This window comes from Haliotis cracherodii, unplaced genomic scaffold (assembly GCF_022045235.1).
Source record: "Haliotis cracherodii isolate W230 unplaced genomic scaffold, xgHalCrac1.p SCAF_21, whole genome shotgun sequence".
Lineage (NCBI taxonomy): Eukaryota > Metazoa > Mollusca > Gastropoda > Lepetellida > Haliotidae > Haliotis > Haliotis cracherodii.
The window spans coordinates 1,212,205-1,234,573 of record NW_027266277.1 but is presented as its reverse complement, the minus strand read 5'-3'; the positions used below and the strand labels follow the sequence as shown (position 1 = coordinate 1,234,573).

At 43.0% G+C, this 22,369-nt stretch overlaps 1 protein-coding gene across 8 annotated transcripts in view; it reads right to left on the bottom strand.

The window, feature by feature from the left end:
* Positions 1-22,369, bottom strand: part of LOC139471057 (arginine-glutamic acid dipeptide repeats protein-like) — a 163,343-nt gene that overhangs the window by 8,274 nt on the left and 132,700 nt on the right. For 6 of the 8 annotated variants that reach the window (XM_071253354.1, XM_071253358.1, XM_071253356.1 and 3 more), the window contains 9 exons: positions 17,166-17,301; positions 11,619-11,717; positions 5,468-5,673; positions 5,045-5,212; positions 4,679-4,765; positions 3,865-3,954; positions 2,489-3,690; positions 1,606-1,943; positions 917-1,037 (listed from right to left, as the gene is read on the bottom strand). In XM_071253354.1, coding sequence (XP_071109455.1) covers positions 917-1,037; positions 1,606-1,943; positions 2,489-3,690; positions 3,865-3,954; positions 4,679-4,765; positions 5,045-5,212; positions 5,468-5,673; positions 11,619-11,717; positions 17,166-17,301 — 2,447 coding nt within the window. The remainder of the gene's footprint in view (positions 1-916; positions 1,038-1,605; positions 1,944-2,488; positions 3,691-3,864; positions 3,955-4,678; positions 4,766-5,044; positions 5,213-5,467; positions 5,674-11,618; positions 11,718-17,165; positions 17,302-22,369) is intronic. The other 2 variants (XM_071253355.1, XM_071253357.1) reach the window with 1 other exon arrangement.

Sequence of the window (22,369 nt, the reverse complement as noted above, 5' to 3'; positions counted from 1 at the left end):
AGAGCAACTTCTTGAGTACAAAAAGTACAATTTTCCCAGCCCATATAACAATTACATCATATAAACAGAGATGCAAACCCTAATTGAAGCAATGGAGTAAAAAGTAAACTTTTCTCAGAATGGTTGTCACCTTTGAGAATCTCTGATAGAGGTTTTCACATTGAAAATTTCATTTGGACCAGATGTAATTGAAACTTGTGGTCAAAGCTCCACACATGCACACAATTCCTCATGTGACACTAATTAACAGTTTGTCAGAAAGATGTTTTTCGAGTTCTGAAGTTATATCTGTGTAAATGCAATTCGTTCCCTGTTTGTATCTGCAAAGATCGCTAAATAAAAAGACTTTGAGTGTGTCTCAACATAACAACCAATCATTAACTTTGCACCATAAAGTGGTGGTTGTTGAATTAAAAGCATGCCTTTCACTAGCGAGCATATTCATCGATGCATTAAGAACATGCAATCCATGATATTGAATGTGAGCGAGCGAGTATGGTTTTTACGTCGCTTTTAGCAATATTACGGCGGGGGACACAAGAAATGGGCTTCACACATTGTACCCATGTCAGGAATCGAACCCAGGTCTTCTGCGTAACGAGCGAACGCTTTAACCACTAGGCCACCCGACCGCCCCTGATATTGTGAAAAACTATTATCCATGCAACTGATGATGGAAAGCTGACAGTGAAAACGTCTTGATGAAAAGGCAAAGACTTTTAAGGTGTGACAGCAAAAATGCAGGATTATGGCAATGATGTAATAGAGGTTGGGTATTCTAAGGAATTATCATAATTTGCGGGGAGGACAAAATCGTAATGGTTGGCTTATCTGTAAAATCCTACACATTCACTACAATCGAAGAACTAAAATTCTTTAAAAATAGATTGGACTACAAAAAGTGACATTAATTTACATAAACCTTTCCCGAGATCCAGGGGGATACATCGCAAGTCTGTAGCTCATCATGGGATCCATCTGCTGCGGAATCCCCATCCCACCAACAGTATAGGGCACTGAGCGGGGAATATCCTGACCTGAAACAGGCAAATAACACTCGTATAACATGCCCAGAAAAACACATCAACAATAACACACAAATCTATCTTTAGGCTGTCCATATTTTTTTCGGAGCTTCCGATCTCACACCTACTCTGAATTTTCATTCAGACGTGAAACAATGAATACATTTCGTATATCAATTTTCCCTGCCGCTGTGAAAAATAAAGCCCGATGTGATGACATCAATGCTCCATCATGCACAGTCATGTCAGCATGATTTTTCTCCAGCCATGTTTATTAAAAAAAAATTAAGAGCAAACGACTCAATCTATTATATGAATAATTCATAAGTTAATTTAAAGACTTGTAACAAGTGTCTCATAGTTTTAAAAGTTATCAAATATCAGTTTATTTTTTTTAAAAAGCATTTTTTATTTCATTTCGGCCGCCCTCTCTCTTGTAGGCCTTATCCTCATTCCTACGTTGAATCAATACCCTTTCTCAAATTACCAACCCTGCTTTTTATTTCTTGTTGCCAGTCTTGATGAAGTCAGTACAATGTTAAAAAGACTTGGTTAAATATCACATCATTTGTCAACTTACTGGACATAGCGTGAGGGCGAGCGTACTCGCTGAGCTGCCGGAGAGCGGGCGTGTCCGTGTAGAGGGACGACCGGGGTGTGTGTCTCTCTGCGTACGGCGTGGACTGAGAGTGCGAGCTGGAGACGTGAGCCTCGACAGAGTGCGACCTGGGCGGGGTTTCCGTGCGTTTGATTGCTGCTGCCGCGGGCTTCTCCTCTCGTGCTGGTTGTGTTGGCTGAGAGGACTTTCGTTCCCGATCCTCTCGCTTTTTGGCCAGGCTGGAGTTGGGGAAGGGCCGGAAGACGAGGTCACATCGGGAACAGGAGTTGTTGGCTCCCCGGTTAAGGATCTGGATGAATCTGGAACGAGTGAAATAGTTGGTTTACCTATGGTGTGGTTGAGAAGGACGCTGCCTGTGTCTCAACATCCTCGGGGTTGGAGGAACCAAGAACGGGCATCAAACATAAACGCTTTTATCAATAAACCCTTAGACTAGCTCCTTACCTTTCCAACACCTTCACATCATTCCCAAAACATTTAGATGTTTTGAATGGGGGCTCATCACCTGTCCAGTTCTCTAATCTTTATAAAAATGTGATAAGAATTACAAAATTTGGGTCTGAATAAAGTTCAATGTCAAGGGTTTTACATAATGCACAAATGTGCGTCCAGTATGCACAGATTTTGAGATTGGTCTCACAAAACAAAAACCACTGCGTCCCGAGGTATGCACAATAATATTCATTGTACCTACAGCACATAACAGCATGACAAGCATGGGTTCCTGAAGACTTATTCTAACCTGGACCTTCTTGGGTTGATACAATGTCAGCTGGTACAATCCTCAAAGTGATCCTAAATAACTAAATGTTAAATTGGGCGTGAGAAATATGTGTATCCTTACATTGCGGCCTTGCTACGATGAACCTCCTTACTACAAGGTGTCGGGTCAGGGCCAGGGCTTAAAGTCCCAGTTCGGTCATCGTCACTCTCATCATCATCTTGGTCGATTTGCACAACTTCAGGCTCTGGCTGTGCATTGGATGGTGGTCGATCTGTTTCCATCACAACACTTGGGGTGAGACCAGGACCCTCAATTGTTGGTTGAGAGGGATGGACGGGGATGGAGGTTGGAGCGGGGTTCGGAGTTGACGTCCGTACTGGTGCGGGCACAGAGGGGAGAAAGCTTGGAACATCCCTGTCTTCGAGCTTGACTTGCATCCTGACCCTATCAGGATCAATGCGAGAGTCTGTTCGAGAGTCAATATGAGAGTCTATTCGAGGATCTATTCTAGGATCAATTCGAGGATCTATCCGAGGATCTATTCGAGAGTCTATGCGAGAATCTATGCGAGAATCAACTCGTGAATCTACACGAGTGTCTATCCGTGAGTCTATCCGCGAGTCTATCCGTGAGTCTATGCTCATGCTGAATGGTGGGGGTTTGACGTCTGCTTGATGAGGGTTGGCGATTCCGTTATCAACTGCCTTGTTTATTGTCTCTTCCCATGTGCGAGCGCGAGGCGGTGACTTTGGCTCCTGCTTGATGGGAATCAAACCCGGCACTGGGGGAGTGGGGTTTGTGTTGGGCAGGGACGGCAGTAGGGGTGGGGGGTGGGGCGGTTGTGACTGGGGTAGGGGTGTGGCATATACAGGTTGGAATGGATGGGGCTGTGATACTGGGGTGGTAGGTGATTGTGTCGTGGAGGGAAGGGGTTGTGATGGGGCCAGGGATTGTGATGTTGGGGGCGTGGAGAGTGATGGTTGTGTGGGGAGGAGGGCCGGCACCGTAACTGCCGATACTGATGGTGCTGATGGGTGCAGCTCCGGCCTCAACGTTGGCTCCTGTAAAACAGGAAGTGGACTGGTGGTGCCCTCTAGGACTGGCACCAGGGGAATTGGGTGGGCCGGGCCCACGGTAACAGGGGACTGTCGCTGGGGTAGATTCATATGATTCTCGCCAACAGTTGGAAACAGCAAAGGATGATGGGAAGGTGATTGCACTGGGTGTTGGGGTTCCGGTTTGATGCAGTCCTTCTGCAGTTTGAATTCCTCGTTGTCGATCGGACTTGGCGTTGACGGCGGTGAACTCGAACTCAGATCGTCCTGAAAGAAGAAGCATTCTTTAAAATAACATACCCACAAAAAAGAACCTTTGATGCATAAATTCCAGGATTCCTCAAGGTCCCAATATTTCACTCTGATGAAAATGGCTAAGGAATCTTAGCGCTATGATGATCGAAATGATGATAATGTCCTTCATGGCCTCTTTGAACCCACCTGATTGACCTCTTCAAGGTCAGCGTCAGCCTCGATCTCGTCGTCCTCGTTACTGCTGCTGTCTGAGAGAGAGTCGGAGTCGGACCGTTCCTGGAACATCAAGTTTGATAAGAATCTGAGATGAGTTTAGCACTACTTTCAACTGTCACATCAGTTATACTAATTCAGCTTATATCATACTCAAAGCCAAAGTTATTCTGACACACAAACAACAAACAGAATCAGTGTTAAACTTTTACTGCCGCGAATGAAATGTTATTTTCACGGAAAGACAAATGTTTCAAGGTATGGCAATGATCAAAAACTGTTTGGTTGCATTTCGTCGATGATTTTAACAAACTCTTACTCTGGTTCAAACCCGAAAATTCAATGTCACAATGACTTTTGCCTCTGATTATAGTTCAGCTTATATTAGTTCAGCTTATATTAGTTCAGCTTATATTGGTAAGAGAGCCCAATGAGCTGTATATCTTCCATGTGCTGAATTGAGTTCAATGATGCTTTGAACAGTATCCCTGTTACACCATGTGTCAGCTTAAGGCAAGCCCGATGTGATATCACGCATGTCTTTGGGGAAAGCCACGAGCTGGGTTAGGGTGCTGACAAATCAAGAACATAACTGGGGCGAAGTGGGATTCGAACTCATGATCATAGGTTTATGGCATGCACAAGAGACGCAACTCTGCATTGCAAACTGCGGTGCCTTAGAAAACTGGACCTGTGCCCAGTATTTAGAGATGTGTAGGAACTGGATGGATATTGTTTGATCAAGGACGTCCTGTCCGAAACGATCAGTCGTTTGTGACTGAATTACCTGAGGTTTCTTTTTCTTTGAAAGTTTCCCGTCCTCAGTCTCTGAGTTATTGAGACGCTTTCTGCCACTCAACAATCGATCCTTGTTCTGCAACAGTAGAGATGAACACTCATACACAATGAAACATAGCATCACTGCTGCTACTTGCTGCAAACTTTCTCTTGCTATTTTGCTGCTTTTAAACTGGAACTTTCTCTAGCTACTGACGGTGAACTTTCTCTTGCTATCTTCGCCATGCTGCTACTTATTGCAATCTTTCTCCTGCTATTTTGCTGCTATTAAACTGGAACTTTCTCTCGCTATTTTAGCCATGCTGCTACTGACGGTGGACTTTCTCTCACTATCACTAGCCATGCTGCTACTTACGGTGGACTTTCTCTTGCTATCTTTATCTGTGCTGCTGCTACTACTGCAAGTGCTAACTGTTCCTGGAGAAACGCGACCTTTCTGGGTGCTTGCTCCGTTGACTGGGCTGTCAACAATGTCAGGGCTACTTGTACTCAATCTATCTTTCTTCTTTCCTTTATTTCCCGTCTAGAAATAAACAAGACACAATTGACATCTTATTCGAATAGAAACAACAACTGGGTTTATAGTGATTGGGGTCCATATTTTATTTCAAAAAAGCAGATTCGAGTAGCAAGGGAGACAACTCTTCACAACACATCATGGCAGACCACTACACACAGAGTAGATTCTGGAAATATAATAAACTTTTGGACCATAATGTCTTTAAAAAAAAGCGTCCTTCAAGATGAACGTCCTTAATTAATATGTCCTTGAACTTACTGCGTTGTTGCTTCTCCTTGTTCTCATGTTGTGTTTGCCGTTAATGTTGTCACAGTTGGCGTCTTCCTGTACCGGTTTAAACAGGAATGCCGGGGGTTCGCGGGGCCGGTCTATGGGCCGCTCCTCCCCATACTTCTTGAAGAAGAGGCGGCACTGTGTGCACAGGAGGGTCTTGTCTTTACCCGCATGGTGCCAGTCCTTGGAAGCTGAAGCAGGTCATGCACAACAATCAGACACTGACAGTGTATATCAAACACTACACTTGTGCAGGAGAGTTGAAATATATTAAATACCGTATTCGACGTAATAAGCGCCCAGCTCTAATAAGTGCCCACTGCGATATTTGCGAATATAATGGCTAGTGACCAATCCCAATTAACACCCCTTCCGATTGATCAATGTTCACAATACTTATTTATTTGCGTATGATACGCACTTGTGTGTTATATGCAACCTTAATTATGGGCAATTAAATTCTGGAAAAATATATCTGTCGTACATGAACACGAAATTTATCTTTCAACTCTGTTTTTTTTCACCAAATAATATTTTAATAAGAGCCCCCTATTTCTAATTTTGAGAGCCACCTGGGCGCTTATTACGTCGAATACGGTACTTCAAATATGCCATATCGTTTACATACACCAAATAGTTGATATATACCAAATCCTTCACATACACTAAATAGTTGATATATTCCACATATGTCAAAATTCCTCATAGTTGATATATAGCAAATATGTCAATATGCCAGATAGTTGATATATACCAAATATGTCAATATGCCAGATAGTTGATATATACCAAATATGTCAATATGCCAGATAGTTGATATATACCAAAGATGTCAATATGCCATTCAGTTGATATAAACCAAATATGTCAATATACCATATAGTTGATCTGTAACATATATTTCATATGCCATCGGGTTGATACATACCAAATAGACAGACAGACAGACAGACAGACAGACAGACAGACAGATAATGGTTGAAATAGGATTAGCAGAACAGTTAGCAGCAAAAGACAACTTTGACCTATGCAGGCAGAACGTTATTCAGTCACTCAAGCCTGAAGCAGAACTGGCTCAAGTGCTTGTAATAACATCCAAATGCTTCCATTTCAAGATTTACAGAGATTTTGCTGAACAATAAGCTTGGTTAGTTTGTAATAATATACAAAATGTAGTACAGTATGTTTTTATTTCATTTGTGCCACAGTTGCTTGTTTCCCATTTTGTAGTTATATCGGTTTATTTTTCAATTCAGGACAAAATACAGCACTCAGGTGAATTAAAATAAATTCAAACTATTTTTTTTTTTTTTTTTTTTTTATTGTTGCAATTTTATTTGGTCAGTTGAATCTGTAACGTGAACCAATATGCAGTAATGTCTCTTAGAGACATGATAAACATGCAGGCCAACATGAGAACAGAAATAAGACAATGCATGGGAACCATTAGTACCCTGGCTATGAGAATGTTTGAGTCCACTACAGATGTACAGCTGGATGGAGAACCTCCCACTGGTATCCTTGTGGGAACTACTATAGCCCTGTCATGTCCTACGTTGATAGCATGTCAGAAACATTAACTATTCAACATAAAACTGCAGATTCGTTAATGTTTAATATTAATGAGTGATTAATCCAACCGCTGACAACACCGAGGGAGAAGCTTGTCGATCTGTGGTGGTATTGGTAACCAGATTCACAACACATAGAATCAACCTTCGGGAAAACGTATTTGCGTACATGTTTTATTTACAAATCAATTTCTCCATTATTGACATTCATTTTATACCCACAAAAGACTCACTTGTCTGTTTATTCCTTTTGTGCCACTGTTGTTATTTCTTAATTGAATTATACATTCAGCCAAATATACTTAGCAGATGTATTAACTATATATATATATATCAACAGACAAAGGAGCCTTATTGTAAGAAGCTTTGTGACAAGTAGTATCTCTTTCCCCGATATGTCAACTAGCGTCACTTTCTCCCATCAGTCAAAGAGTGACTCTTTCCCTGATCAGTCAACTAGCGACTCTTTCCCTGATGTGGCAACGACAATCTCTTTCCCTGATCAATCAACTAGTGTATCTTTCCCTGATCAGTCAACTAGCGACTCTTTCCCTGATCAGTCAACTAGCGACTCTTTCCCTGATCAGTCAACTGGCGACTCTTTCCCTGATCAGTCAACTAGCGACTCTTTCCCTGATCAGTCAACTAGCGACTCTTTCCCTGATCAGTTAACTGGCGACTCTTTCCCTGATCAGTCAACTGGCGACTCTTTCCCTGATCAGTCAACTGGCGTCTCTTTCCCTGATCAGTCAACTAGCGTTTCTTCCCCGGATATGTCAAGTTGTTTATGGAATTGATCTAGGTGTTGTTTATAAGACATTCATCTGTAGTTGTTTGTTTACTGGTCTCTGAAGACAACATAATGTGTTGATACCAAGCACATCTTGAGAGAGACCTAATCACTATGGCAACCAACATCAGAAGTACCTGCTTTGTTAATGAGTGCCCAGAAGAAGGAAGAAGAACATGGGGAGCGGGAGGGAGATGGAGGTGTCTACACTTTCGGGATGCTTAAATACCCAAAAATGGCCATCAGCTGCACAGTGGGCCTCTGTAATGTAGGCAGTATCAGATGTCCAACACTGACACAACCCTGCTCCGAATCGCCATTACTTAATGTCTCTAACTACTTTGCTGTGTCTTCAAAAACAAATCTGGCCCTGCTTTCATGTGCAGCCACAAGCCCATCAAGGCATGGCCCTGTACAATCAGCTGCCTCTAGCATAAGCATCTTGCTGAAATAATCAAATTAGGGTCGTCAGCGGCAAGTCAATATTCACAGCTCCTGAACCCGGCAACTCCGACGTAAAAAGGGGATGGGTTATAGAGCAGTAACACTACCACGCAGCTAACAGAGCAAGACATTGCTATTCATCCGCGGTGAAGTTTATGATGTTTTCTTTTGCTAGTTATTGGTTCTCTGGGTAATCCACCATCTGAGCAGCCAGCCTCAAAGCCACATGCAGCCGTAGTGCATCAGTCAGGGAGCACGCAGAGAGGCTGTTACTGCCGACTGAGAGAGCAGATCCTCCTTCACGCTGTCACAAGCGGCAAGCAATGCCGTCCGGTCTCTCAGCCCCCGACGCTGGCTTTTGCCCTCAGGATTCCCGAAGGTAGAAGCTCTGTTTTGAAAGGTTTGGGGTTGATGCATGTCCACCCATTCTCTGTGTAAATACCATCAGCATGTTCTGAGGGGAGGAGACTGATGGACAAGTGCCACGAAGCTTCCTATGTTCAGTCAGTTGTGGGAGTGTGTGATACTGCCTCATACTTCCTCTGTAGATGAGACTCTAACACCCTTGTCTCCAGTTCCCGTTCTCTGGGCACAAGCTAGGTAAACTCAATATTCTCAAAACACTGGCAGCTCCAATTAGCCCCGTCTCTCTCAGATGAAGGTTCCCGAAACCCCTGAACAGGGGTCCACAAGATTTCTGTATTGCCGATACACAAAACTGAAAGGACTTACGCTAGTCTGTCTGAACACTGACCATGACCCTATACTGGCCGTGCTCCACCCTGAACTGACCACAACCCATTCATCCTGTACTGAACATCCTGTACTGAACACCCTGTACTGAACACCCTGTACAGAACACCATGTCCTGAACACCATGTCCGAACACCATGTACAGAACACTGTGTACAGAACACCTTGTACAGAACACCTTGTACAGATCACCATGTCCTGAACACCGTGTCCGAACACCTTGTACAGAACACCGTGTACAGAACACCGTGTACAGAACACCGTGTACAGAACACCTTGTACAGATCACCATGTCCTGAACACCGTGTCCGAATACCTTGTACAGAACACCGTGTACAGAACACCATGTCCGGAACACCATGTACAGAACACCTTGTACAGAACACCATGTCCTGAACACCCTGTTCTGGCTGTCCTCCACCCCACCAGCACCAGCTCCCCACTGTCGGTCTGCCTCCAAGTGACTGGTGCTGTTTGTATCGATGTCTTCCTGCGTGAGCCATCTTCCTCATAATGGACACAGACACTTGGCTCATGTGAAAAATCAATGTGTTCTCTTCAAACACGGCAGTGATAAAAGCTGTGCGGACACCGAACATGTCTCAGTAATGAGGAAGCGCGACCTGGCCGGCCATGGCGGCCATCTTCCCTGTGTAATCTGGCAGGCTAATACTGGCATTATTACAGCCAGCTCCTGACTTGACAGCGACATCACTAACTGAGTGTTTAATCTGCACAAAGCCCATCCCATCGCACCCACAATAACCTGCTGCCGAGAACCTCTCACATCAGTATTGGCGGCCCATCTCTAAATCTTCCTCTACATAAACTCTGCATGAAGCTCAAGACCCACGTCCAACTAAATCAATTGAGATAACCGCGTACTTTCACTTTGAGATCAATAGCTGGTCCAGCTTATGCCACAATTAGCTACGTCAAGTGTTGTTAATATGGAACAAAGCTACACCGAAGAAATGTCACATTACAGCTCAACACCAGAGGAGGTATTTAGACGCTGAGAAACTTCAAGACATTTTCCAAATCCAATAGTTTTCTTTTTATGTGTTTTTGTTAAAGGATTAAGCATTTTTTTCACAAATTCTGTTTCTCCTTGAAACATGAGTCATATCTTGTCCGTGAACAGTGTTAGTTGAAAAACAACCTACAATAGATTTACATTATCTGAATTAAAAAAGAGATTAGTTTTGTCTTTTACAAAATACCAAGACCCCAAATCTTGCAGCATACACTGTGGTATTTGGGCTTGGGAATCAGATCTTAAATTTCAGACTCTCCTGTAAACATGTTATTTTTGCCCTGATGCTGTAAACAGGCGATCCACAGTGCATCAATTACTTCAACTTTCTGATGAAAACATCGTCTCCCTGATGCAAATATATTTTCAACAGCTTGGTTAAAAAATAAGAAAATCCAATGAGATCGGCTGTTTGTAGCGCTGTGGATGTGGAAGACATTTCTAGCATTTGAAAGCAAGCGTTGTTTGATATCCTAGTTGGTAATTCCCACTATATCTTAAAGCCTGTGATTCTGGTTCAGACAAATAGCTGGGTCACAACCAAAGGCGAGAGTTATAATCGATGAATATTAACCAATCAAATAAAAGAAAATACAGTAGCTGCTTAACGATTGGCCTAAGATTGGGGATTCCCATGACAAAGTGAGGGAATACCCATACATACATATTGCTAGCTTGCCTGTATTATATGATCGCGGATGTATATTTTGAAGACCGATATTATTTCTTAAATGTGAAAGAAACTTCTTAAAGTAAAGAGGACATATTTACTCATTTATGACTGTATTAGTACGCTTTCTAATTTAATTGCCTTCATATCTGTAATTTTTCTTGCCACGCATAGACTGACAATGCCCTTATCAGGAGCACTGCTGTTTGATCTGCTTAAACACAGCATAGTCTACCAGGCTCCTGGCAGGGGGCTAAGATATGCATTCAGCTACAACATCCACAGTAAGGGAACAGCTAGCATTCAGCTACAACGTCCACAGTAAGGGAACAGCTAGCATTCAGCTACAACACCCACAGTAAGGGAACAGCTAGCATTCAGCTACAACCACATTAAGGGAACAACTAGCTTTCAGCTACAACCACATTAAGGGAACAACTAGCATTCAGCTACAACCACATTAAGGGAACAGCTAGCATTCAGCTACAACCACATTAAGGGAACAGCTAGCATTCAGCTACAACCACATTAAGGAAACAGCTAACATTCCGCTACAACCACATTAAGGGAACAGCTAGCATTCAGCTACAACACCCACAGTAAGGGAACAGCTAGCATTCAGCTACAACCACATTAAGGGAACAGCTAGCATTCAGCTACAACCACATTAAGGGAACAGCCAGCATTCAGCTACAACCACATTAAGGGAACAGCTAGCATTCAGCTACAACCACATTAAGGGAACAGCTAGCATTCAGCTAAAACCACATTAAGGGAACTGTATACATTAAGCTACAACCACATTAAGGGAACTGTATACATTAAGCTAAAACATCAGCAGTTACAGAACAGTATGCATTCACAGGACTTACTTGTGGTGAAGCATTTCCTGCAGGCGTACGTGTTCAAGTCCCGTCCTCCATCACTGTCGTCTGAATCCTCAGACACCTCACTGGCTGAGCTTTGGTCCACTGCAAACATAAACAAACATTTCACACCATCTATCCACGACAACTTTGATATATAATACAGTAATTACACAAGTGTTTGTTTGATGTTTAATGCCATATTCAAGCTTAAAGACTGCAGCTTTTAAATAATCAAGTCTGGACCAGACAATCCAGTGACTGATATCGATGACACACCATTGCCAAGTCACTAAGCCTGACCATCCATTCCACTGAGGTCGCCTCTTCTGCTGGAGACCAATTTTAACCTCATTTCTCCCCATGGGAACACACCAACTACCCATGGGCTCTGAAACTCCCTGTTTCTATTTACTGAGGTCTCTGTGTGTAGCTTTGGGGGCCTGGCTTTTATTGGAGATGTTTCATCGTTAAGACACTCTTATTTAATTTCAAAATAGTTTATTTGGGGATAATTGGGGATATTTTGGCATGTAGCCGAGACCCAGCATGTACCAGAGACCCAGCATGTACCAGAGACCCAGCATGTACCTGAGACCCAGCATGTACCTGAGACCCAGCATGTAGCAGAGACCCAGCATGTACCTGAGACCCAGCATGTATCAGAGACCCAGCATGTACCAGAGACCCAGCATGTACCAGACACCCAGCATGTACCTGAGACCCAGCATGTACCTGAGACCCAGCATGTACCAGAGACCCAGCATGTACCTGAGACCCAACATGTACCAGACACCCAGCATGTACCAGAGACCCAGCATGTACCAGACACCCAGCATGTACCAGACACCCAGCATGTACCAGAGACCCAGCATGTACCAGACACCCAGCATGTATCAGAGACCCCGCATGTACCATTGACCCAGCATGTACCAGACACCCAGCATGTACCAGAGACCCAGCATGTATCAGAGACCCAGCATGTACCAGACACCCAGCATGTATCAGACACCCAGCATGTAGCAGAGACCAAGCATGTACCAGACACCCAGCATGTACCAGACACCCAGCATGTACCAGAGACCCAGCATGTACCAGAGACCCAGCATGTACCAGACACCCAGCATGTACCAGAGACCCAGCATGTACCAGACACCCAGCATGTACCAGAGACCCAGCATGTACCAGACACCCAGCATGTACCAGACACCTAGCATGTACCAGAGACCCAGCATGTACCATTGACCCAGCATGTACCAGACACCCAGCATGTACCAGACACCCAGTATGTACCAGACACCCAGCATGTATCAGAGACCCAGCATGTACCAGACACCCAGCATGTACCAGAGACCCAGCATGTACCAGACACCCAGCATGTACCAGAGACCCAGCATGTACCAGACACCCAGCATGTACCAGAGACCCAGCATGTACCAGAGACCCGGAATGTACCAGAGACCCAGCATGTACCAAAGGCCTAGCATGTACCAGAGACCCTGCATGTACCAGAGACCCAGCATGTACCAGAGACCCAGCATGTACCAAAGGCCTAGCATGTACCAGAGACCCGGAATGTACCAGAGACCCAGCATGTACCAGACACCCAGCATGTACCAGACACCCAGCATGTACCAGAGACCCAGCATGTACCAGAGACCCAGCATGTACCAGAGACCCAGCATGTACCAGAGACACAGCATGTACCAGAGACACAGCATGTACCAGAGACCCGGAATGTATCAAAGACCCGGAATGTTTCAGAATCCTGGCCTACTTTTTTCCAATGTGATTTTGATTCAATGTCAAAAACAAATGAGAAACAAACAATAATAGAAGAATTGATCTTAGGTCAACCACCACCGTGCAAAGGTCAAGGTTCAACTATACATCACTCAGGTGGAATACCATGCACCAGAGATGTGCTAACTTATTCAAGGATCCACTATTGAGAGTGTTTGTTAAAGGACATAGTTCAGTGATCACTGTCAACAGGATCCACAATCCACAGGTTCATGATATAGAGTGTTTGGTTCAGGGCTCAGCTCAGTGACCACTGTGCACAGAGTCCACAATAAGGAGTGTTTGTTTTAGGGCTAAGCTCTGCGACCACTGCACACAGAGTCCACAATAAGGAGTGTTTGGTTCAGGGCTAAGCTCTGTGACCACTGCACACAGGGTTCACAATAAGGAGTGTTTGTTTTAGGGCTTAGCTCCATGACCACTCTACACAGGGTCCACTATATAGAGAGTGTGTTGTAGACCACTAGGACTGACACCAGCTTCTCACATCAACCACCACAAGAACCAGAGATTATCCGCATCAGTAATTTTACTGGTTTGGCTTTCAAATACAGATGTGAGTTTGAGTGAGAATTATTTGTCATGTGGTCTCCATGGCAACTTTCTGCCCTGCTTGCCCTGACAACAGGGACCTGCAAGGAGGATAGTGTCAAAGGTCACGAGAAGAAGAGCCTGTATTTAGTTCATCCAACGACCTGGTATTAAACTGTAGATGTTTAGACACAAGATCTGACAGTGTTTAGGTCTTCCACGACCAGGTATTAGTCCGTAGGAGTCAAGAAACAAGATATGCCTGTGTTTAGGTCATCTATGACCAGGTATTAAACTGTAGGAATCTTGACACAAGATATGCCTGTATTTAGGTCATCTATGACCAGGTATTAAACTGTAGGAATCTTGACACAAGATATGCCTGTATTTAGGTCATCTATGACCAGGTATTAAACTGTAGGAATCTTGACACAAGATATGCCTGTATTTAGGTCATCTATGACCAGGTATTAAACTGTAGGAGTCTTGACACAAGATCTGTCTGTGTTTAGGTCATCTATGACCAGGTATTAAACTGTAGGAGTCTTGACACAAGATCTGTCTGTGTTTAGGTCATCTATGACCAGGTATTAAACTGTAGGAGTCTTGACACAAGATATGCCTGTATTTAGGTCATCTATGACCAGGTATTAAACTGTAGGAGTCAAGACGCAAGATCTGCCTGTGTGAAGTTCACCCACGACCAGGTATTAAACTGGAGGAGTCAAGACACAAGATCTGCCTGTGTGAAGTTCACCCACGACCAGGTATTAAACTGGAGGAGTCAAGACACAAGATCTGCCTGTGTGAAGTTCACCCACGACCAGGTATTAAACTGTAGGAGTCAAGACACAAGATCTGACAGTGTGTAGTTCACCCACGACCAGGTATTAAACTGTAGGAGTCAAGACACAAGATCTGACAGTGTGTAGTTCACCCACGACCAGGTATTAAACTGTAGGAGTCAAGACACAAGATCTGACAGTGTGTAGTTCACCCACGACCAGGTATTAAACTGTAGGAGTCAAGACACAAGATCTGCCTGCGTGTAGTTCACCCACGACCAGGTATTAACCAATGGTGAGTCTGAAGGCAAGAAGAGTGTATTGCATGTGACAAGGGCCTGTTGACAAGAGACACCGTATTCACAAGAAGGTATTCTCTGTAACAAGGTAACATGGATTGAGTTGCTTGTCTTGTCAAGTCTTGTTTCTCTAGGACATTAGTATAGGGATCCCGCGCATTGAGGGTAAACTGTGTGTGTTTACCTGGCGGCAGCCCATCAAACACATGGGTTCGGGATGTCGCCCCAGCCAAATGAATCTAAACAAGCCGCTAGGCCCTGCACTGCAGTACCAGATGGGTCTGTTTACTTGCTGTGTCACTCGCTGGTAACTTGTCTTTCTCACAACCGGAACAATCAACCAATCACAAGACTCCTTGCAAGCTGATGCAGCGTGTCAAATCAAACAAAGCAGCAAATGGGAGGCTGGTATAGCGATTGTGTTTGCTATTAAGCTTGGCAAGACAAAGCCGACTTCAGTGGCAGGGTTGCGACTCGAGTGAAGCGTACAGATGATTGATCGATGATGCTGAGAGTAGAGGTGGTGGAAAACATGCGTTTGGGGTTATTCATAAACACTCCACTCACACGGGAGAATCCAAGAGCCACACTACACACCACTAGTCTTACTTGCCAAAGAAACAGATCTCTGTTTCAAAACGGAGATTGTTCTTCAAGTAAGGGGTTGCCATAGTTACCTGCTTAATGATGATTCAGGGCGACATATCATTACCACTTCTGGGATCTGACCCAGTGACCCCTGACCTCCAACCCCTGACCCGACCTGAACCTGACAGGCTGTCAATCACTTCTTCTGTCCACACATGAAAGGCAGTGATGCTACAGACTATTTCCCTCCCAACTAATCAATGGTATCAGATATCAGGCAAGCCTGATGTGGACTGGGGCAGCTTGCAGCTGGAGATTATTCCAGTTTCAGTAAGACAAGTTCACTGCAAGACAGCCCCAGCATTGACCTTGACCTGGGCCTGTCCACACTGCTGACCACACTGAGAGGGAGATGAAGTCTAAGGGACTATCTTATTATTCATGAACTCATTGCTTGCACAATAAACAATAGGGGTGAAATGATATATCTCAGTCAACCGTGCTACGATAAGATACACAATACGTTTTTTTCTGCATCAAAACAAGCTGATACACTTGCTCAAATAAATTACTTACACCTCGTTTAATGACACCCAGCTTTTTGAAAGTCAAATATCGCAAAATGTGTCGTAATTAGGGTTTCAAGTTCACTTCTAAAAATAGCCGCTATGAACATGTGTCTACAGTAAGCTTTACCTTTTGAACCTGCTCTAAAATATTTGTAATCAAGAAGTTTCCACGCGATTTGATGTAAATATAGGTATTGCAATACGTATTGCATCACAATCTGTGTACCGTGACCTCGCTGTATCGTTATTAACAATAATTAAAGAAACAATTCAACAACTGCAATCATGTACATACCCTGATAGCGGCAGTGAGTCAGTGAGTCAGTGAGTGAGTGAGTTGGGTTTAACGCCGCTTTTAACAGTATTACAGTTATATTGCGGCGTGTCAGCTTAATGTGGGAGGAAAGCCCGAAGTGATGCAGGTCTCAGAAGTTTACCACTTCGGTGAAACCCACGAGCACGGGTATGGTGCTGACAAACCTAGAAACATAATTGGGGCCAACCGGGATTCGAACCCACAATCATAGGTTTCTGGCTGGCCAAGGGACGCAACTCTGCACAGCGAATCGCGGCCCATCAGATGACTGGGCCCCCTCTGAGTGAGTGAGTGAGTGAGGGTGGTCGGGTGAGTGAGTGAGTGAGTGAGTGAGTGAGTGAGTGAGTGAGTGAGTGAGTGAGTGAGTGAGAATTGCACCTATTGCTGCTCCTGTCAGTTACATCACAACTAGAGAGGACATCCCCAGACATGTCGGAGATGTGAACAACTGAGTGTCACACACACACACAGAGGAATTGTGTCGCTAGATCAAGACTCATTGAGGCCAAGATGGTTATGAAAAACTACAGCTAGTGGTTCCTGGCACAGGTGAACTATAAGACTTCTGGAATATACATCCAAACATGTATGGATCACTCCCTGCACCAACATTATCTGCACCAACATTATCCAGAACAACATTATCAACAGCAACAACTTACAGTAGTCGCCGCTGGGTTGGCTGGTGGACCGCGTGGTCTGGCGTTTCAGTCCGGAGCGACGATGTCGCCGATGAGGTCGGTTTGATGCTGCAGATGGCGTTTTCTTCCAGAAGTAGTAATACTCCACCAGGTCAGCCTGGAAACAAAACAGAACATCAGTTAACAGGACATCACTAAACAACTGTCGTGAGTTAGTGACTTGGGTTTAACACCTCTTTAAACAGTATTACAGTTATATCATAGGATATATATAATGTGGTAGGTAAGCCCGAAGTGATGCAGGTCTCAGACATTTACCACTTCGGTCAAACCCAGGGGCACGGTTAAGGTGCTGACAAACCTAGAGACATAATTGGATTTGAACCCACAATCATAGGTTCCTGGCGTGCTAAGGGACGCAACTCTGCACAGTGAATCGCAGGGCCTTAGACAACTGGGCCACCTGTGCCCCCACGAAACAACTGTAAACAACATGAGTAAACATAATATCACTAAACTGAAGCTCAAACAACATCAGTAAACACATCATGAGTAAACAGGGTCAGTAAACAGAACATCACTAAACAGGGTTGAAAGTAGACATGTGGGGATGGATATGTTAACAGTCCACCACTGAGCTATGCTTTCTGTTGTGAAACTTGGTTCTTGTACACCCAGCTAACATATTTATGGCAGGTGATTGTTGTACGTGTTTCGAATGTGTTCATAGATCCATCATGTCTCCAAACAAATCACACCATTGTCCCGGTATCTGTTTGCATCTCTATTGAATTTCTCATCCTCCATTCTCCATCAACTGACAACGATATATATGCTTCCTATTTCCATTATACAAGCGATCTACAAATCAAGCTAATACTACTCCACCACGACACACAAACACTGAAGCTAAAATGCTTTCCACAGACATAATTATCAGGTTTCAAATGTCCCTTTGGTCGTGTCATGTTGGAAAAGCATCCTGTTGAAGTCGACTGAAATGAGGCTCTGTCACCTCCCTGTACAAGGGGAGACAATCAGGGGTGTCATCGCCCCTGCCTGTGCTGGTATATCTTTGATCTTGCCATTACAACCTACTGTTTGCTTACCTGTGTTATCTAACGAGTAATCTAGTCGTGCTACAGGTGTTGTGCCCAACTCATACATCAAAGCATGTCAGTCATGTGACCTGTCATCACAACGTTTGTGAGGGGGAACTTACACATAGAAAAGGTACATGATATTACGTTTCATTATCAATTACAAAAACCTCCGAGCTGACAGAATATATTCACCAGATGAAGACGAATCTACAAGGGCTAACCATCAATCAACCCCAAGTCTGTTTCTGTACAAACCAGAGACTCAAAAGGATGAAGGGCTTCCCACAGATAACATGAACCTATAACACAGACAACATGAACCTATCCCACAGATAACATGAACCTATCCCACAGATAGTCATACACAGATAGTCATACACAGACACCCTAACCCCAGTCATACACACAGACACCCTAACCCCAGTCATACACACAGACACCCTAACCCCAGTCATACACAGAGACACCCTAACCCAAGTCATACACACAGACACCCTAACCCCAGTCATACACACAGACGCCCTAACCCCTGTCATACACACAGACACCCTAACTCCAGTCATACACACTGACACCCTAACCCCTGTCATACACACAGACACCCTAACCCCAATCATACACACAGACACCCTAATCCCAGTCATACACAGACACCCTAACCCCAGTCATACACAGACACCCTAACCCCAGTCATACACAGACACCCTAAATGCAGCCTATACACACAGACACCTTAACGGAATCATTCACATGGGCTGTACACTTGATCTGTCCTATTAAACCATTTTTTGTTTTTCTGCTCTGGAAACTAGCACTACTCTCATTTTCAGTCCAACTTGTCCTCATGAAAAAAAAAAAAAAAATGAAATAAAAATCCCAAATCATCAAAAGACACCAGTTCAAGCACTAGACTGATCTACTTAGCAAGTTTAAACAACAAATATTTAACATAAGGTTATTCAACAGTTTTGGAGTTCTGCTCCAAACTGGGGGGATATTAAGGGGAATCATATGTCATGCTACGATCAAAGGTAACAAATATTTACAAAAAATATTAAACGATTCCACTGTTTTCATAAAAATGACAGAACTGAGCCATTTTACAGGCTGTTGTGCATATTCCGGCTATTTGTCTCATGTGACACACCATATTAGGCATCTCATGTGACACACCATGTGGGGCATCTCATGTGACACACCATATTAGGCATCTCATGTGACACCGTATTAGGCATCTAGTGTGACACACCACATTAGGCATCTCATGTGACACACCATATTAGGCATCTCGTGTGACACCATATTATGCATCTCATGTGACACACCATATTAGGCATCTCATGTGACACACCATATTAGGCATCTCATGTGACACCACATTAGGCATCTCCTGCTGATGTCAGTAGAAGGGGGTATCATACCTCAGTCTAAGTACACACACTGCTGAACACAGAATAGTCTTCATCAAAACTGTTTATCTAAGGAAGGAGAACACCCTATCTACTGGGCCACCCCGAGCGGCCTGATACAAGACAGCCGAGAGCTTCATCAGTGTCAGCAGCATCATCAGTGAGTTGCTGACAAAGGGGCTGCTATCAGACGACCACAGAACACACAATTAACATCACACGATGTACGACAAACTCACCCCAAAAAATAGTTTTAATGTACTTTTTCCCCTCCGTCATTTCTTATCAGTGTAAGTGAAAATTTGTTCTTTTGTGTTTACCACGGATATATCTCGTCCCAGGAGAACATTTTTTGTTTTAACAAGATACGTAAGTAATCTTCAAGATGGAAGCTTTCAGTGAAACAGCTTCAGTACCAACTTGAAGCCCAGGCAGGCAAACCTCACACATTGATAATTAGGTTTCAAGGTTCCTCCATTGCCTGGAGGATCTCCATTGTAAATAGTTTACAACAGCGTAATTTCGTCATATTTGGCCTTATTTCTCATTTAAATGACATATCAGACATTTTTGGCAAATCAGCCTTGACATATATGAAACATCGGAAGTGGAATATCGTCCATCCAGGAAAAAAAGCCTCCTAACTTAAGGTGAAAGGACATGAAGACATGATAACAGATTCACAAAGAGACGATTAAACTTGTAAGTATCTCCAATCTCCTCAGGCAAACACAACTGCATTAAGACAAGCATGGGGCAATATACATGTAACAAATCCCTTAGCACGACCAAATATTGTGGGATGAAGCCGTAATTGTCTGAAACGATACACGTTCCGATATAAAGCAGACAACTCGGTGAGGCCAGGCTGGCAGTTGTGACTACTGGAAGCTAAGCAGCTTTGCTTCTGTTGCCCGTTTGTGACTGTTCCCAGCATGCACTGATGGAGCTGCAGAGGCAGCAGCGTGTATACATACATGCACACCCAGGACTCGGGGCCACTGCTGCAGCACAGTCAGATCAATTTAACAAATTTGTTCTGGCTGAATCTGTCTCAATGGAGGGGTGGAGATACGGTCTCCTACAGTGCACAGTATCACCTGTCACAATATTTCTCATTCCCGGACTTACGTTTACTCAGAAAACAACCTCTTCTTTAGCCCGTTTGATACATAATAAACTGAACAAATTCACATCCATGCAAAATATTACCGTCAGCCAGGTGAGATGGTCATTATAATGTTATGTATTGGGTGAGATTGTTGCTGTGATGTTATATACAATGTGATCATGTAAAATATACAATGTGATCATGATCTTGTACACATCAGAATGAAATATACAGTGTGATCATGATGTTATATACATAAATATGTTATATACAATGTGATCATGTTATATATACATGTGATCATGATGTTATATACATCAAGATGTTATATACAATGTGATCATGATCTTGTACACATCAGGATGTTATACACAATGTGATCATGATGTTATATACATAAATATGTTATATGCAATGTAATCATGATGTTATATACATGATGATGTTACGTACATCAAGATGTTATATACAATGTGATCATGATGTTATATACATGATGATGTTATGTACATCAAGATGTTATATACAATGTGATCATGATCTTGTACACACCAGGATGTTATATACAATGTGATCATGATGTTATATACATGATGATGTTATGTACATCAAGATGTTATATACAATGTGATCATGATCTTGTACACACCAGGATGTTATATACAATGTGATCATGATGTTATATACATGATGATGTTATGTACATCAAGTTGTAATATACAATGTGATCATGATCTTGTACACATCAGGATGTTATATACAATGTGATCTTGATGTTATATACATAAATGTGTTATTACAATGTGATCATGATGTTATATACCATGTTATATACCATGTAACAAGTAGTGTGACTATTTCATATCAATTCTCCTCCAAAACAAAAGCCCTCAAGCTGAACAGAGTAAAATGATGTTTCGATGACAATATCCAATTGATCTGCTTGCCCACATGTCTCCATATTTTTATGTATATTCAATATCTATTTGTTTAACAAACCTTCAAAGAGTTATAATGCTGACTTGCTACATCTATTTACTTACGTATCAAACCTACATAAAAATTACATTTGTTATACGCCACCAAATTAATCTTTTAGTTTATCCTTAATCACTTACCATATATATATATATATATATATATATATTTCTATATGCATTTTTAATGTAAATGTATTTTTCATCTATTTCACACCTATAACAAAAGATAATTTCACATTATTATGTAGCTAACACCATAGTCTGACACAATGTCAGCACATCATATTGTTGCAACTTGCCTAAACATCATTTACGGAGTACGCCAGCACGGCTACATTTACTGCTGCAATACCCCTAGTGTTGTGCCCCTAGTGTTGTGCTCCTAGTGTTGTGCTCCTAGTGTTGTGCCCCTAGTGTTGTGCCCCTAGTGTTGTGCGAAGCAGTGAACTAATTTCATGGTGATGACACCAACGGCATCCATCATCCATTTGATTTCTATTGGGGTGTTGAGTATATAGCAATGGTGAAAAAAATGAATTTTTTGTTTAGAGGAAAATAACATCAATTTTTGTGTGCTAAAAGTGAATTTGCATAAATTGTTTGATGGTGCTCGGTACATAAA